The 19,515-nt window shown below is 41.9% G+C and overlaps 1 protein-coding gene across 2 annotated transcripts in view; it reads right to left on the bottom strand.

The window, feature by feature from the left end:
- Nucleotides 1-4,951: 4,951 nt before the first annotated feature.
- SNRK (SNF related kinase) overlaps nt 4,952-19,515 on the bottom strand; it is a 65,682-nt gene continuing 51,118 nt past the window's right edge. For both annotated transcript variants that reach the window (XM_011950975.1, XM_011950977.1), the window contains exons 5-7: nt 15,537-15,749; nt 12,899-13,033; nt 4,952-8,736 (exon numbers count right to left, since the gene is read on the bottom strand). In XM_011950975.1, the coding sequence (XP_011806365.1) occupies nt 7,518-8,736; nt 12,899-13,033; nt 15,537-15,749 (1,567 nt within the window). In that variant the 3' untranslated portion in view covers nt 4,952-7,517. The remainder of the gene's footprint in view (nt 8,737-12,898; nt 13,034-15,536; nt 15,750-19,515) is intronic.

The raw sequence follows: 19,515 nt of genomic DNA, 5'->3' as shown, positions 1-19,515 counted from the left end.
AGCTCATTATTGGTCTGTTCAAGGATTCAGTTTTTTCCTGGTTCAGTCTTGGGAGGGTGTATGTATTAAGAAATTTATCAATTTCTTCTAGATTTTCTAGTTTGTGTGCGTAGAGGTGTTCATAATATTATCTGACGGTTATCTGCATTTCAGCAGGGTCAGTGGTAATATCCTCTTTGTTGTTTGTTTCTGATTATGTTTATTTGGATCATCTCTCTTTTGCTCTTTATTAGTCTAGCTAGCAGTCTGTTTTATTAATGTTTTCAAAGAAACAACTCCTGGATTCGATCTTTTGAATGTTTTTTTGTGTCTCAATCTCCTTCAGTTCAGCTCTGATTTTGGTTATTTCTTGTCTTCTGGTAGCTTTCTTAATTTCAGCCTAAATTTCATTATTTACCCAAAAGTCATTCAGGAGCAGGTTATTTAATTTCCATGTAATCGTATGGTTCTGAGCAATTTTTTAATTTCTAATTTTATTGCACCATGGTCCAAGAGAGTCACTGGTATTTCACTTCTTTTGCATTTGCTGATGATTGTTTTATGTCCAATTGTGTGATCAATTTTAAGAGTATGTGCCATGTGGCAATGAATTTTAACACAACAGCAGAGTGTCGAACTTAATGTGGGACTCCAAGTGTGGTGCCCCCAAATGAGTATACAGGTCACATATACACATGAAGCCAGCTCTGCCAGCCGGACACTGACTCAGTCTTGTTTCCACCTTCATGCTGGTCTTCCTGTTAGTGACTGTTTCTACCAGTGCCCCCACCCCAACCCCCACTCTTTTCATCTTCTAATCCAGAAACCTTGGAGTCCTTGTAAAAGGATAAAGGTATCAAGAAGCAAAATGAATTCTGTCTCAGCAATGTCCACTGCTACCTCCTGTGGCTCACACAGTGACCTCCAGATGATCGGAACCCTGCTCACACTCTTCAGTTCTCCACTGTCTGCATTCTTCCTCCCTGCTTCGCCCTTCTTTGAATTCCCTGACCCTGATAGCGGTGCTGTGCAGACGCATCACCACCTCTGATCCATCAACTTGTGCTAATTTAAATCACCATTTTCTTCTCCAATGAACTGGCAAGAACCACCATTCGTTTTTTTCTCTTCTGACTTCCCAATCTGTAACGCCTTGCTCAGAGTGAGATGTCCAGCAAGTGCTTAGTCCTGGATCCAGGGGTCCTGAAAAATACAACTCTCTCCCTAGTTGTCACAATGTCCTTAGGCCCTACTAGCTCAAAAAGGGCTACATCCTATTTCCCCTTCTCGTCTGTCTCTCTCCAGATCCCAGAAGTCTGAGAAACCTCTTCCTTGCTGAGCAGCTGTAGGGGGCAGAAGGGCCATGGATTAATAGCCACTTGAAGTCTGACGTGTCCTGTGTTTGGCCTCTTCAAGAACTAGCAAGGAGGTTACTGCAGCCAGAGCTGAATGAGCAAGTTGAGAGAAGCAGATGTGATAACTGGGGCAGAGGACAGACGAGGACCTTGTGGGCCACCACACAGGATTAGACTTTTAAATCTGAGATGGGAAGCCATGGAAGGATTTTGAGCAGGGGAGTGACCCACTATTTAGACTGCTGTTTCTGGCCATGATGGAATTAGAGGAATCTGATTGACCCTCTTGCTTTAAACAACTAAGGAACCAAACAAAATATATGGAGCAATAGTTTCCAGACATTGAGCAACACCCCTGAGAGAAGGGAGGCAAATGAGGTGAGCCTTGTGAGTTGAATGCCCCAGCTGACTGCCCAAAGGCAGTTGCCAGAACACAGAGGGGGAGAGCCCAAATAGTCTGGTTGAGTTGAGCAAGTAGTTTGAAGTTCAAGATCAATGTGCAGGGCAGAGAGGAGGGAGTTGCACAGATAGTGAGCAAGCTTCCAAAAGAAAATCTGTGGTCTTTGGTTGAGTACTGATCAGTACTTATGAGAAAACTACCCAAAGCTGGAGAAAGAACCACTGGAAAGCAGCAGGCTGAACAATGCTCAGAACTTACCCAAGGCTGTGAATAGTTCATGTTCCTACCAGCCGGAAGAGAAAAAAATCTCAAGAGTCCCTAGAGAGGTACTGCCTCAGTAGTGGGCCAAATTAGCCCTAGACTGAAGACTGCTCAGGATCTACCCTAACAGTTTAAAAGCAAGACATGAATGATCCAATTATTTTAAATAACTGTATTCCAAAATGAAACCCAACACTTCATATACGAATACAAAAAATTCCAGCATTCAACAATGTAAAATTCAATGTCCAGCTCTGCAATAAAAATAAATCTATTTTTTTTTTTGAGGTGGAGTGTCGCTCTGTTGCCCGGACTGGAGTGCAGTGGCCGGATCTCAGCTCACTGCAAGCTCCGCCTGCCGGGTTTACGCCATTCTCCTGCCTCAGCCTCCGGAGTAGCTGGGACTACAGGCGCCCGCCACCTCGCCCGGCTAGTTTTTTTGTATTTTTAGTAGAGACAGGGTTTCACCGTGTTAGCCAGGATGGTCTCGATCTCCTGACCTCGTGATCCGCCCGTCTCGGCCTCCCAAAGTGCTGGGATTACAGGCTTGAGCCACCGCGCCCGGCCAATAAATCAATTTTTATACCCAATGATACCTTTAAGGAAAAATAATTTTTCAGACAAGCAAAAGCTGACAGAATGTAATGCCAGCAGATTTGCATTATATGAAATGTTAAAGAATGTTCTACAGACAGAAGGAAAACCAAAGTGTGGATCTACACAAATAAATGAAGAGTGCTACAAATGACAAATATGTAGCTAAAATACTTCCCCCAACCCATGTTTAATCCCTTAAAAACTAGTTAAAACAATATTTATATATACAAAAATAAAATGTATGACAACAGTAGTATAAAGCACAGGAAGAGGAAAGTAGAGGCATACAGTTGCAAGGTTTTTATACTCTACATGAAGTGATATATTAAGATAGACTGTGATATAATAAAACACATGTATTGCAAATCTTATAGCATCCACTGAGAAACAAGAGGTACAGCCAATAAGCCAATAGTGGAGATAAAATGGAGTAACAAAAGGTGCTCAGTTAAACCAAAACAAGGTAGTAAAAGAGGGAAAAAGAACAGACGAGACAAATGGAAAACTAGGTAGGTTTAAACTCAACCATATTGACAATTACACTAAATGTAATACATCTAAACCCTCAGTAAAAGACAGACATTTGCTGATGGGATGAAAAAGCAAGCTCTAACTATATGATATCTACAAAAAACAAAACTTAAACACACAATAGGTTAACAGTAAAGAATGGAAAAAGATATATTCTCATAAGTCAAAAGAAAGCTGGAGTGACTATATCACTATCACACAAAGTAGATTTCAGAACAAATAATTTACCAGGCATAAAGAGGGAACATTTCATGAGGAAAGGGATCAATCCATTGATATGACATAACAATCTTAAATGTATATGTACCAAACAACAGAGCTTCAAATTTTCTAAACTACCACTGCTAGAACTAAAAGGAGAAACAGACAAATCCACAACTATAGTTAGAGATTTCAACACTCCTCTCTCAATAATTGGCACAGAAAATCAGTAAGAATATAGAAAACTTAAACATTATCAACCAACCTGAACGAACTGACATGTGTAGAACACTCAACCAATAGCACTTTCCAAGTACTCAGGAAACATTCACCAAGATAGGTCATATGCTGAGCCATAAAACAAGTTTCAAAAGATTTAAACTGTACAAAGCGTGCACTGATAAAAATGGAATTAAACCAAAAATCATAGAAACGTGTGTGGGAAAACCCCAAATATTTGGAAACTAAACACCTTTCAAAACATGGTATGTTTTAGCCTTTAAAATTATCTCTCATACTGCTAAGTGGAAAATAAACGAGAAAGACAAGGGCAAAAGCAGGGAAACCCTGTAAGAGGCATTTACAGTTGAGTGCCATGGACTATAGTAGTAGTAGTGGCAGCAACGAGAAGTTGTCAACTTTGAAAGGCAAGTAACATTTGCTCATAGACTGAATGTTGGGATGAAAAAGTAGATGACACCAAGATTTTCCGCTTGTATGAAACTATTGAAGGCTAGGAGTTGCTATTTATTAAGATGGGTGCACTAGTAAAAGGATTTGAGGGGAAAGATTAGGAGTTTTGAACTTGTAAAAATTGAGATGCTGTAGACACACTGATACATCCAAGTAGAAAAGTCAAATAGGTAGTTGAAATTCAGTGTTCCCAGGCTATGTGGGCTAAATATAATTTGGGCTTCTATCAGCATATAGATACTAGACTAAATGAGATGAGGAGTCACTGCAGATAGAGCAGGGGTCCAGAATTGAACCTTGGGACATTCCAAATTTAAGAGGTTGGAAGAATGAGGAAGTACCACTGGACCTGAAGAGCAGCAAGGCAGAAATGAGATACTGAGAGATGGGAAGTTCGTAAAGAAGAGTGAGCAATTTACCAGATTCTAACATGGGATTGAAAATGGATCACAGGAAGTGGCTGCATGAGGCTGGAGTAAGGTGAGTTGCGGACAGAGGTAAAGTATGCCAAAGGGCACAAGATTTCTTTTTGGGGGGGGTTGGGGTGGGGGTGGGGTGAAAGTCGATTATGGTAATGGTTGTGAGAATTGGGTAAGAGTAGCTGACCTTGGAATCACAGTAACAAGAGGAATGTGTATGAAGGAAGGGAGGAAAGCAGAGATGAGAACTTGTGGCAGTTCCCATCGCTTCCCTTTATTCAGTTAGGCAGCATGGTGACCAGCAGAGTGAGGAAAGGAGATGAAATAGAGAAAGTATACTTAAAGGGCACCCTGGCCCCACCTCTTATTTGTGGCCATGAGTTTAAACATGTAATGACTGTACTTTTTCAGCCACATCTGGTGGTGTGGGCACAGGGCATGGAGGAGGCTGGGTCTAACTGAGGTGGGATCACAGAAAGCTGCACTCATGAGAAGCAATACAACACAGGACACGGTTTATATTGCTGAACACCAATATGTCACTTTATTATTTGGATTTTTTCCCATTTGTCACATACCTGTCAATGTTTACACAATGAGGGAAATCAACTAGCATTGGAAGCAACTGACCAAATCAGTTGATAATTCTGTACCCTCTTAACACACATCAATTTTCACTTGGTAGGGATTATCTTTAATTCGGTTTCACAGCTATTCTTAAAATTGGTGTCAAGATTGTCACATCTTTAAATACAGATAGAATTGCCAGAAGTACATAATTATATATATACACACATACAGAAAAATACAAGACTGTTTTTCCACAATATTTAATTTATACACTACTGTAACTCTATGCAACTTTTGAAGACAGGTTAAGGGGTACAAGTAACTGTTTAGAGCAAGTAAGTAGTTTGGTCCAATATTATCTTAATGTAATGGTTTTTCGCTCCCTCCCTTTTATGTGATGACATACTATGACATACAACACATGCACAATCATTCACTTATAAACAAAGGAGTAAGACACCACTCAGACTGACATTTGTACACCCCGAGGGTCAACCAAACAACTAATAAGGCTATAATACAGCTATGCAGCATAAATGGTCAACACTGCTGATCCTAAAGTGAGCACCATATATACATCTGAATATAAAAAACCATTGAAACCAAACACATATGGGTTAGTTAAAAGGTGCCATTCCAAGGCTATACATAATCACAGGAAAAAGTATTTACACTGCTTGGAAAACAGCTGCAACGAAGAGTTTATTGCCAATGCCCTTTATAAACTTCTCTCCTACGTTTAATACAGATGTTACGCTCACTATCTATGTGAACCACACATCTTATTTCTGGCCCTTTATAAGATCCCTGCTCAAGAATTTCAAGCAAATATGTTCTATGGCTTCACCCACACATCTATTCTCATAGCTTTCAAATTATAAATACCACAATGAACTAGAGCTGTAGCTTAAAACATATCTAGCCTAGGTCTAGAAAGTAAAATAAGTATTTTAAGTATCATTTTTACTTAGTTTAGTAAGTATACTGTGAAATTCAGAGTTCTGAGTAAAATATATTTATCCTGAAGTAGCAGAGTCAGTGTGTACTTGAAGAAACAGTGACCACAGCAATGCAGTTCTTTGGTGATCCGCCCACTCTCCGAATTACAGGACCAGATGCATCTCAGTCCGTCACCTCAGAGACATGATGTGGGGCTGAAGAGTGGGGAAGGGCCCTGGGTCCCAGCCACATTCTATCACCAATGTTGCTAAGCACTGCTTTTAAGACTCCCAGGGCACTGCATGAAAAAACAGCAACTGGCCCCTTCCGTAATTAGCAATATACAGTGTCCTACAAGATAAAATGCCACAACAGATGATTCTCTGGTCAAAAGCAGTCTTTGTACAGGAATAGGTTAAAGCAAGAGTTCTTTGATTATTGTTTTGGCAGGAAAAGGCAAAGTGAAAAACAATTCCAGAAAAAAAAGTTACAAAGCAGGCTTTGTGCATTTTTGTTTGCTGTATGTGTGAATTTTACCCTTTTATGTATATTTTTCATTCAGAGCTAGCTGAGCCAAAGAATATAACTGAATGAAAATAACAAGAGATAACCTAACTACCAAACTCCTAAAAACCAAATCCCAGTAGGTTTTAATTCATAGGGTTTTAACTTTGCCAACATTTGTGTGCACCTTCTGTACTAGGCCCTATAGTTCTTCTATCTACATGGAAATCCTGCAGTGTGCCCTACAGGAAGGAATTTACACAGAGCATCTTCTTGTTCTGTTAGACAGACATACACTCTCTAAGTAGAGTTAAGACATCATCACTTCATCACATTACAAAATAAGATTGTCTGCTTGTAATTTATCACTACAGGGGAAGCTGCCTTATAAATCTAAGTACTTTATCTCACCTATTACAAAAACAAGGAAATCTTTTTCAGTTAAATTTTAAGAGCCCAAACTTTGCTTTTACACTATAGCTTAAGACAAACAGGTGTGGGTATGTTCAAATTGTTGTTTTAAGGTTCTCAGTGCAGACACTCACTGACTGTCCTCTGCTCTGCACAGACCACGGACGGCTGGGCGGCACAAGGTCGCTAGCTGGCTCCAGGCCTGTGGGCATCACAACGTTATTGCTTTGGTTCTGTCTCAGACACCAGAGAGTGTGTCTCAGAGCCCAGAGTTTCCACATCACAGAAGGTCAGGACAGGAATTCAGATTTTTCACAAAGAAAAGCATTTTTTCTCTAAGTGCAGAACATCAAATTTCTTAGTGCTCCATTTATAAGAGGTTCCAGATATACATCTTAATTTAATCCTGATCATCCACATTAAAATTATGAATGTAAAAATTACATAATAGGCTTTTCGGCTGGAAAAGAAAAGAAGTGTCTAGCAGCATGCACAAAGACCATGCATTGTCACATCATCAGGCGAACAAATGGAAAGGTAATAAATAATTGCTCCTAACGCCCACTTTAAAATAGTAAAACCAAATGGGAACAGTGAAGTGAGCCGGTCTTCACTGCTCTGAGCAGGAAGCGTGCTAGCGGCCAGATGGGGCCACAGTCAGATGACGTGGCAACAGCTGGCTGGGCTGGATGCACACAGCAGCCCCTCCTTAGGGTTCCGCTGGATGTTCACAGAGATGGTCTTTTCGCACAGAGGTAGCTGCAGCACATTATTTTTCAGGTTCTTGCTCTTTATCCGTTCCAATTCAGTGGTGGTATCTGCCATGTGGTCAGAGAAAAACTTTATGCTGCCCACTGCAGGGGCCTGCCCTGCATTCCCTGTGGAGCTGATGCACATTTTCCACGTAGATTTCTCTTGGACTTTCACACTGGAAAACGACAAGCCATTCTGTGGATCAATAATGTACTTGGTGCTCCCATGAAGCTGGGAACCGAGGCAGAGGCTCATGAGTTTGAGGCTCTCAACAAGCTCCCCAGCACTGCGAGAGGCCAGCTGCATGGAGCTGCTGGGGCCGGCACAGCGGCGTGTGGTACCCGATGTATTGGTGGGGTTGCCACCTGAGCCGCTGGAGGGGCTGCCCCCACCAGCATTGTTCTCGCTGGGGCTGGCCTTGTCCACCCCTCCGCTGGCATTGCTCGGCTTGCTCTGGCCCCCGCCATCCCCCTCACTGCCAGGGGGCCCCTCACTGCTATCCCGGCGGTGCCAGGAGTAGGTGAACCCACTATCTTTATCGAGCCGCCGCCGGCTTTCAGAATCATCATCACTGGTCTCCGAACTACTGCAGCTGGAGCCCCGGCCCTGACTTTTCCTCCGGTGGTAGCGTTTGTGAACTGTACCTGGAGAAGCTATGTTCATCTTTAATCTGCTCAACTTGGGAGGCAGATTCTCATCCATGTCAAACTCATCATCAGATTCCCCTTCCTCAAAGATCTGGTTGAGGACGGGCGCGCTCTTCCTGGATGTCAGGCGGTTGGTCACAGACGGCTTCCGGCGCAAAACCACTTGTGTTGAGAGGGACATGGGTTTCTTGTCCTCCTCATCTTCCTCTTCATCTTCTTCCACCCTGAACAGACACTTCCGCCCACTGGCTGTGGGTTTTAAGCTTGCGGGTGGCACCGTAGACAGTGCTGGTCCAGCCAACTCGGGGAGGTCATCTTTCTTAGCCGAGTCACACAGGCCTTTGCTCCTGTGGCCATTGAGGACACTGTCAGCAGCCCGAGCAGGAGACTGAGGGACAGTCGTGTGGGACAAAGGAGTGGCCGTGAGGTCATCCTCAAGGTCCTGGGGCACATCAATTTTGGTTGGCCATGACTGCCTATGTAACAGATAGATTGGAGGGGGGAAAGCCATATAATCATTATGCAGATGATAGTAAAGTACATCACATCAAACTTACTGGGACAAAATCTACAGACTTAAAGAAAAAAGCAGCAACCCTGCAAACCCATTCAACATCCTGTAAACATCAGCAAGGCCACCAGAAGGGCAAATGTGGTTTTGAAACATGGTTCAGTTTGTGGCTTATTGGCCAAGTGACAACTTCATCACAGCTGTCAGAAAAGAAAACAGGGCAAAAAGCTACTCCATCTTTTCAATACAAAAGCTTTATACTACAAGATAAACATTTTTTAAAAGCCCATGGAGGCTACTGGCAAAGCAAAACCTGAACAGCACACGTTTTGTTTCTTTGGTTCTTAGATCACAACCTTTAAAGGTATATTACTACAAATAAAATTCACCTGAAATTTCTAGGGCTCCTGATTTTACCATGGGGTAAGAACTTGGCATTTATAAAATGGAATGGAAACAGTTCAATGGATCTGAATAGAAAGAAAAGTTACATGTGTAACACGTATACATCATACAAAATCATATAAAGATCTCTTCTTCTCCAATTAAAAAACTCACTAGGTTAAATAAAAATGTCTGTCTTTTGAGACAGGGTCTCACTGTTATTCAGGCTGGAGTGCAAGGGCATGAATGCGGCTCACTGCAGCCCTGACCCCCGGGGATATCAAGCCATCCTCCCACCTCGGCCTCTCGAATAGCTGGGACTATAGGCGCACACCACAGTGCCAGCCTTAAATAAGTTTTTTTTTTTTTTTTTTTTTTTTTTCGCTCTGTCGCCCAGGCTGGGGTGCAGTGGCCGGATCTCGGCTCACTGCAAGCTCCGCCTCCCGGGTTTAGGCCATTCTCCTGCCTCAGCCTCCCAAGTAGCTGGGACTACAGGCGCCCGCCACCTCGCCCAGCTAGTTTTTTTGCGTTTATTAGTAGAGACGGGGTTTCACCGTGTTAGCCAGGATGGTCTCGATCTCCTGACCTCGTGATCCACCCGTCTCGGCCTCCCAAAGTGCTGGGATTACAGGCTTGAGCCACTGCGCCCGGCAAATAAGTATATTTTTAAATGCCCATACAAGAGTAGTGAATAGCAAAATTCGCCATTATTTAAACTTTGATTTTATCTCCTAACCTGGATTTGCCAAAGTAACAAGAATACTGCTTGGTTCCCAGAGAAGATGAATTTTTTAAATGAGGCTCTCTAGCTGCTATTCTGAATAAACATCTCTGAATTGTCAACTATCCTCTCTCCCCAGGGGGCATAGTAATATAGTTATAATAATAAAGGCAGGAACAAAATTTTACCAGTGGCCACTGTATGTGGAATATCGACTAGACTTGCTATGTGCAAGTTTTCTTTTGTTTTGCACAGGTTCTCCTTTAATAAAATAAACGTGTCATTAAGAAAAACATTTAAATTTGAAGCTAAGAAGCAGTATTCTCTGAAGTGGCCATAACCGAACAATGGCTAACACTGTGTGGTCACGTCCTGCTTCTGGGTTAACTTCTTGATTTTCCATTCCAGAACTATCTGGCTGCAGTCTATGAGATGCCTACCCTGCTATCTGGCTCCTCCCTAGAGAGTTCCAACAGTGCTGTCCTCGGCTCTACAGGGCAGGCTGGAGGAAGAGTCTCTGGAGTCTGCAGACAGGCCCCGGACACAGTCAGTCATAAGAGTTCTCAATTAGAAATAATTCTAAGTGCCTAGACCCTTCTCTCAGACCTCATGTTCTTCCATACAAATGTCCTGGGGCAGCCCTACAATTATTCATATTTTTAACAAAGTTAATGCTACTATATCTGAAACAGAATCCATTCTAGAATTTAAGAAACCTTAAGCTACTTGATTTGACAACTCCCAAATACCACACCACCTCACTGCTGCAGGATCCCATCTGTACCAACACCACTCCTTTCAGCTAAGCCACACCTTATACCTACATTCCTGAGATGGCATCTGGGACTTCATTCTCTAGTGGAGTCCCTGTGTTCTCGCTCAATTCCAGGTCTAGGACTCTGCCCCTGGACTCCAGAACCTGCCTACCAATCTGCTTGTGAAGACACCCAGCCCAACTGGGAGGCTGGATATCAGTCTCCAGTTAACCACCCATCTCAACCAGCCTGTCACCAATTCTTCCGGACTACCCACTGGTGCACACAGCATGTATCTGTTCTCTGTGGCTGTGGCTCTCACTGGCCTGACCCTTCCTTCCAGTAGTTGCCATTTTAAATACAGTCTCCTGACTCAGTCCAGGTTTCCACCTCCTAGGTCATTCTGACCACAAGGCATACCCAGCAATGGAACCAAGGGAGGTCCAGGGTCTTGTCAATAAAGTTACACTGACAACAAAGAGAAGGCAAGTCAGGAGACATTGCCACTGCCAGTGGGTCCTGTGCCATAGAAAAAAAGGCGCACATAGCTTCTCCACTTCAGAGTCCTCATGACAGCAAAAGGAAAACAGTTCAGAAAGCTCTAGTATTTTAAATTCTTTTTATTTTTAATTTTTATAGAGACAGGGTCTATGTTGCCCAGGCTAGTCATGAACTCCTGGGCTCAAGGGATCTTCCCGCCTTGGCCTCCCAAAGGGTTGAACCACTGTGCCTGGCCTACTATTTCTTTATAGCTAATGTTAGTCTCACATATACAATCAGCTTTAAACTGAGTTCTGGTATGTTTCACTGAATAGAAGAGTTCAAATCTAAATATTCTCTCCTCCAGAAGCCCGGTGGTAGCGCCAGTCTCGGTGCACCTGGCAAGTAGTGATGATCTGCCTTGGGGTTACTCTTTCTTGCCAGGGAGCTCGGGTCAGGACTAGGTTGACCATAACTTCTGAGCATCAATCTGGTTTATCTCATCCTCAAGAATCCCCTCACTCCCTGGGTTCAGTCCTCTTCTAAGCAGACACCAGACAGTGTGCCTAGTTTTTATTACAGAGGAATGCATCCAAGATATGAATAAAGTTACTAAATTCACGTTCTAGTTAAACTAGACTTCTAAATCTTTACTGTTTGGCAAGCTGGGAATGTTTTCCTCCCCCTACTCTGCCACTCCACCCAAGCAACAAAGTTCACATGGTGAGACAACAGCAAGTAACTTAAAATCGAAATGGCTTTCTTAATCTTTTACAATCATATTATTATTATTCACAATAATATTCACATACACATATATTCATAAATATTTGGAGGTACACACAGCTTTACTCAGAATCAGGAGCACTCTTCTGTTTTTGAACTACAGTTCCATGGGTTACTTTATCTGAGTGCATAAAGATAAACTTGAAATAAATTTCATAATGATAATGAAAAAAGTAAGCCTTTTCCATGCTTTGATTTTAAGTGGAAAGGTACTCTGGCAGAAGAAAAAGCAAAGTGGGAAGGCTGGAAGAGAGGAGGAGGAGGAGGAGGAGGAGGAGGAGAGAGGGGGTTAGAAAAGGCTTGGGGAGCAGCACGTTCTGACTTTATTGAAGATAATGGTGGTAAAATATTCCCAGCAGTGTCCGGCAAACACACAAAGCCCTGGTTCTAAGTGCTTTACATGTGTTAATTCATCATTCCTCTCCACAACCCCATGAGGTAAATAGCATTGTTACTTTTGTTTTACAGATTGGGCAGCTAAATCATAGAGAGGTTAAGCAACCTCCCAAGGTCAAGCAGCTAAGAAATCAACTAGCTAATGTGACTATCCAATTCTGGAAATCCTGAGAGAACACTGTGGCATAACAATACTCTATTTAATTTTAAAAATTACTTCAAATAACTGAGGGAAAATTCAGCCTTGTTCCTAGAATGAAAAACTAAAGAAAATAACAGATTAATACATGTTGGAGTTGGAAGAATTTAATGAAAATAACTAGCAAGACACTCTGGCGTGAGGCTGCTTCTCCAAACATGTTTTCCTGACCATGCCAACAGACACGGCCCGTCCCCACTGAGCCCAGGAGGGGACGGCATCCCTGGTGACGAGGGAACCCAGACCCTCATGTACACCCGAAGAGCCCATGTGTGGCCTCTGCAATGAGGCCATCATCACTGTTTGTACTCTCTTGCCCCAAAGAGTTAGGAAGCATTAAAAAAAAAAAAAGTTCGCTATTTCAAAACGTTAAACTTACTAAAATCAGTGAAGATTTTTTTCTCACCTAAACTGGGCCTTGATATTGCTCGGGCTTGCAGATCTGGTCTGTATTTCTTTCTCTTGCTTTTCTCTCAGGATCCTTTCAGCCAGCAGGAAGTACGTGGCTGTGATATGGTTATACCTGTTGGTTTCCAGGGCTCTAAGGAAAACAAGGTGAGAGCAAACGTCAGCCATATCAGGAGGTTTTTTACAAGAAGCAGAACTGATTTTTAAAAGCACACGCAAGTTAAATTCAATGGCTGGAATCTTTAAAATTATGCAAAAAATGCAAACCAGAAAAAAAATTAAACTAGTAGCTATTTAGGTCACTCAAAATTCTAAAAACAACTGCATAAAAATGTTCATATTTTTATGAACATTTTTCATAAATGAGAGAAAAATCCAAAATGCCAACAGCAGCTGAGTTAGACATCAGTTTTAGACACTTAAGATAATGAGTGCATGCATTATTCAAAATCTGGATTTGTGTGTACAGTGTGTGTTCAGGTGGCTTACTTGCTTCCACTAGAAGTATGAAATGAAGACGAAGTCTGTGTTACATGAATGTGCACTGAAGTACTAATATCAGTCAGAAAAATTAGAAAATGTTTTTATTTTCATACTCCCTCTGCATTTACTGGCAATTTAGACACTACGGAATTATTAAAGAAATTGAAAGTATATCACCATTAATTGCTGTGAATAAGGTCAATGTAGTCATTCATCCATTTAAAAAGTAATGCTCACCGAGTACCCAGTCTGGCTAGACACGGTGCTGGGACACAAGGCCCAACAAGGCCCACAGCCCTGCCCACTCTTTTGTAGCTGGCCTGTCACAGGATATACTGGGGCGTGCTTTGGTGGATCACACAAGGCCAGGAAATACATAACTATGGTTTTCAGAAACTTTCTGTAGTTACTGAAAATATTTACACAATGAACGCTCAGGAAAGAAGCAACAGTAGACACCCATTTTTCAAAATGTACACTGGGGTCACAACTAATGGGGGCAGGGCAGGCTGAGGCATGCGATTCCAAAGGAAGTGTCCAAGGTAAAATTCAAGGGTAGAATGACTTATTAGTTGCTTCAGCAAAGTACTGAATACAGGAGTTGGCTTGGGTTTGGAAATGTATTGTGAGACAAAGGTGTGTGTTGGAACTCAGGAGTCACCCTCAGAATGAGCAGCTTCTCATGACATGAGCAGCAAGCACGGAGTAAGGCTAGCTGAGGGGACAGCAAGACTGGCTCGCCCAGCTATCGGGAAACCAGCAAACTGGCAAACTGGAGTCACCTCAACCATTTAAGTTGTACTACCTTTTGGATTTATAATTGGATTTATATTAACTAAGTAGTTCTAGATGACACTACTGCATATATATGTTTTAAGCTAAGAACATAAGGCCAGTTCAGAGAGATATAAACAGCCTTTTATCCACTCAAAAGTGAAAAATCATTTTCTACACATTCCAAAAGTGAGTGTCTGTAGCAGAAACAGCAAATATCCTGTCTTTGTCACATGTTTAGGTCATTTAAGTAGCTGTGAGTCAATACTGTAAAGAATCATAATACATTTGGAAACTTACAGAAATTTGTACTTAAACCAAAATTAAGAACCTGAGTTTATTTTTATAAACCTTTCTTTCCATTAATGTAAAACACTCTAAAGTGTCCTTTATATAGACACTGCCCTTCTTGGGGATCAGAGCCTTCCACTGGGCATGCGTGTGGCAGGAAGACACACGGCAGGGGTCTGCAGGTCCAGCCCACAGGCTTCTCGTCCCCCAAGTCAGGGAACTGGATCAAATCCCGAAAGGGCCCTCCTGATGGGAACCCCTTTTTTTGCCTTCTAGGGCATACTCTCTTTCCAACATACCCAACTGTTTCATCCAACACATTAAATAACCTTTGACCTTTAATTTGTGGAAATATTCCTTATTTTTACAGTCAGGACCTCTTATAGATTTTAATCATTATCAGAACTAAGAAAATGCATTTTTTCTCTGTATTATCTTTGATTCCAAACTGTTTATTAAAAACTGGCTTTGGTTTTAAAGGATGTAATTAACAACTTGTATAACCTGCAGACTCCAGGTGGCTGCAGCAGGGTCTCTCAAGGGCCAGACAATAAATATTTCAGGCTTTGTGGGCCATGTGGTCTCTCCCACAACCACTCTGCCATTGTAGCACAATGCAACCATTGACAATACTTAAATGAATGGGCATGGCTGTGGCCCAATAAAACTTCACTTATAAAAATGTGTGGCCGGCACCATTTACCATCTCCTGATTTAGAGGACTCTAGGCATGTGGTACTCTTCTCCCTACTCACTGTGGGGACCAGAAGGAGACAGAGGAATGAGAATAGTGCTACAGATAAGGTATATACTGGGATACAAAACAAGCTGTTTCATTCCACCCCTACAGAAAGGGAAAAAGGTCACAGCACTCACTGACACCACCCAGCAATGGCTTACTTGTTCACTAGCATAAAACCAAAACACCAAAAAAACCCTGTGTCAGACCCTGGGCCAAGAACTTTAGAGATAAATGACAAAACTCTTGCCACCTATTACACAGGTGTCCAAAGGCTGTGTTAAGTAGAGAGAGCCCATTCCAAGAATCCTAAACCTGTGGCCCCCTGTACTGACAGGCATTGACGTACTCTACAATGGCGTCTCGATCCGCTATGTCCCCAAGCACCATGCGCTGAATGATGCTGTTGTGCTCCTCTTCCGAGAGATTTTTGTATGACACAAGGGGAATGTTATACTTTGTGGCTGGTGAAGGGTCCACTCCCTGAAGCCAAGGATGATTTTCAATCTCTTCTAAAGAAGCCCTTCTCTTGGGATCTCTCTGCAGCATCCGTGTGATCAGGCTGGAATGGAAGGTAAGTCCATTGTTAAAGCAAACTGCTTGCAAGGATTAGTAATGATGGATCATTTTATTAATAAAAATGATTTCCTATACCATCAATTAAATTAGGTGCACTAGTGGTGGCAGTGGGGCAGATGGGAATAATAAAAATTTAGTACCACTGTAGTCATAAAATAAAAAATCACAACCTCCGGGTATACTGATAAGCCAAATGCATAAATAAGAGCTCCTTATCATCTAGAATTAACTATAGGTATCAACATCTGTTCTTGAATTAACTGCTGGCTTAGTGACATACCAGAATCAAATTCAATGATCAGCAATGACATACAGAATAGAGTACACAAGCCCACTTCTGCTTCAGAAAAAAATGAATGATGCTTCTGATGAAGACAACTAAAATACTACATAATTTTTTTTGTTTTTTATTTTTTTTTGAAACAGAGTCTTGCTCCGTTACCAGGTTGGAGTGAGGTGGCGTGACCTCGGCTCACTGCAACCTCTAACTCCTGGGTTCAAGCGATCCTCCTGCCTCAGCCTCCCAAGTAGCTGGGGCTACAGGAATGAGCCTCCACACCCAGCTAAGTTTTGTATATTTGGTAGAGACGGGTTTCACTATGTTGGCCAGGATGGTCTCGATCTCTTGACCTAGTGATCCGCCCGCCTCAGCCTCCCAAAGTGCTAGAATTACAGGCATGAGCCACCACGCCCGGCCCATGTAATGTATTTTTAGGAAAATATTTTATTTAAAGGCACCATTTTGGCAGAATAAATAAGTAACACTCAGCAACTAAAAATGAAGTAAAAGCAGAACCCTTATGAAGTGAATGACATCTGATTCAGCTTCACAGGCTATGTTGGATGCATATAACAGAATATAATGTGTAAGGCCTACTGAAGGTAGACAGTACAACTAGAGTCCTTGCAAAGAGCTAGGACTCCAGCTTTGATGTGAGGGTAAATGAAAAATGAGAAACAACTTAGAACTTCTTACTACAAGCCAGTCCTCACACAAGTCTGTGTTCCAAACTATTGATATCTGTGTGGTACACAGAAGTTAATTTATAGTGCTTTCAGCTGGAAGCACTCCTGCGCAACTAGTAAAGTAAATATACAGACCCCTCCTGTAGGAATGTAACTGAAAACCAGCCTCAAATAATTCTCCAAATAATATTACAAAGAATATCAGTCAAAACCACAAAAGAAACAAGTTACCAATAGCAAGACCTTGGAAACAAGCAAACTCAGAATGCAAATACTTCAGATACTGAAATTTTCAGATGTAAAATGTAACTGTGTTAAATATGTTTAAGACATGAAAGAGAATCTTGAAAATAATATAGCCAGTGAACTAAAGATGATACTTTATACTATAAATAAAGCTACTATACATAAAATTACTAGGCAGTGGAGAAAAAACTAAATAGGGCTTCTAAAATGAAAAATAATCACTATAACTAAAAACAAAATCAACAAACAAAATTTAAAAATTAGACACAGAATCAATGTAAGATAAAATTAAGGAAATAACTGTATCAACAGACTGAGATAGGAAATATAAAACAGTTTTATAAAAAGAAGAGGACAGAGTGAGGGAAATGAGAAAATCAGGAAGAAACTATATTTGAAAAGATAATGGCTGAGAATTTTCCAAAATTCATCAAAGAGCACAAATCCTGAACCACTAAGCCTAACGTATCCTAAGCACAATAAACGGAAAATCTTAAAGAAGCCTAAGTGAAGACAGGACACCTACGTGGAGACGACAAGATGATAAGATGGACAGCTGACTTCTCAACAGCAACAACAAATGCCAGAAAATAGTGGAATAGTATCTTCCATGAGCTGAGAGAAAATAACTATCAACCTAGAATTCTATACTCAATGAAACCATCTTTTAGGAGCATACATAACTTGAAGACATTCCAAATAAAAACTGAGAATGCTTATCACCAACACATGTTCATCCAAACAAATTCTACACAATTTTATTTTGACAGGATAGTGTGATTCCACTTGGAAGGGTCAACAGTTTCTGTCAAGCATCTGGGAAAATATGAAATTTTTAACTGTGTAGAATGATAATCATATCTACTTTGTGGCATTTGAAAAATTATTAAAATATTGTATGGTAGTTAAAATATTCTGAAGATTTTGTGTTGTTCAAGAAGAGAATAAAGAGGCCGGACACAGTGGCTCATGCCCGTCATCACGGCACTTTGGAAGGCTGAGGTGGAGGGACGGCTTGAGTCTAGGAGTCTCAGACCAGCCTGGGTAACATATCAGACACTGATAAGATTCGGCTTTGTGTCCCCACCCAAATCTAATTTTGAATTATAATCCTTATAATCCCCATAATCCCCACGTGTCAAGGGAGAGACCGGGTGGAGGTAAATGAATCATGGGGGCAGTTTCCCCCATGCTGTTCTCCTGATAATGATGATGAGCTGATGGTTTTATTAAGTGTTCAGTAGCTTCTCCTGAGTTCCTTTTCCTTCCTGCTGCCTTGTGAAGAAGGCGCTTTGCTTCCCCTTCACTTTCGGCCATGACTCTAAGTTTCCTGAGGCCTCTCCAGCCATGCTGAACTGCAAGTCAATTAAATCTCTTTCCTCTATAAATTACCCAGTCTGGGGAAGTTCTTTATAGCAGAATGAAAATAGACTAATACACCATCTCTACAAAAAAAATAAAAAACAAAAAAAATAGCCAGGTGTGGTGACTTGCACCTGTGGTACCAGCTACTTGGGAGGATCACTTGAGGCTGAGGTCGAGACTGTAGTGAGCCATGATTGCACTGCGGCATTCTAACCTGAGTGACAGGGTGAGACCATTCCCCACCCCTCCCCAAAAAAATAAATAAGAATCAGCTGTAGTTTTTGTTAAATTAAGTATAAAAACATGAGGCCCCTGAGCATGGTGGCTCATGCCTGTAATCCTAACACTTTGGGAGGTTGAGGCAGGTGGATTGCCTGAGCTCAGGAGTTCGAGACCAGCCTGGGCAAAATGCAAAACCCCGTCAATACTAAAAATACAAAAAATTAGCCAGGTGTGGTGGCGGGTGCCTGTAATCCCAGTTACTCTGGAGGCTGAGGCACGAGAATCACTTGAACCTAGGAGGTGGAGGCTGCAGTGAGCCAAGATTGCATGACTGCACTCCAGCCTGGGCGACAGAGTGAGACTCCATCTCAAAAAAAAAAAAAAAACAAAAGGTATAAAAACATGTATATTTGGCCGGGCACGGTGGTTCACACCTATAATCCCAGCACTTTGGGAGGCCAAGGCAGGTGGATCACGAGGTCAGGAGATTGAGGCCATCCTGGCTAACACGGTGAAACCCCGTCTCTACTAATGATACAAAAAATTAGCCAAGCATGGTGGTGGGCGCCTGTAGTCCCAGCTACTCAGGAGGCTGAGGCAGGAGAATGGCGTGAACCTGAGAGGCGGAGCTTGCAGCGAGCTGAGATCGCACCACTGCACTCGTCAGGGCAACAAGTGAGACTCCATCTCAAAAAAAACCAAAACAAAAACAAAAATAAACAAAAAAATGTGTATCTGTGTTAAAACAGGTAGAAAAATCACTAAAATAACAGACTATAACTTCCTAGCTAATTCAGGGAGAAAGTCAAATGAGGGGAAAAAGAAAAACTTTGGCAGGGCGTGGTAGCTCATATCTATAATCCCAGCACTTTGGGAGGCAGAGGCTGGAGGATCTCTTGAGACCAGGAGTTCGAGAACAGCCTGGGCAACATAGTGAGACCCAGTCTCTA

Source organism: Colobus angolensis, unplaced genomic scaffold (genome assembly GCF_000951035.1).
Source record: "Colobus angolensis palliatus isolate OR3802 unplaced genomic scaffold, Cang.pa_1.0 Scaffold311, whole genome shotgun sequence".
In the NCBI taxonomy this organism is placed as follows: domain Eukaryota; kingdom Metazoa; phylum Chordata; class Mammalia; order Primates; family Cercopithecidae; genus Colobus; species Colobus angolensis.
The sequence above is the reverse complement of the archived record's forward strand: the minus strand, read 5'-3'. Positions and strand labels throughout refer to the sequence as shown.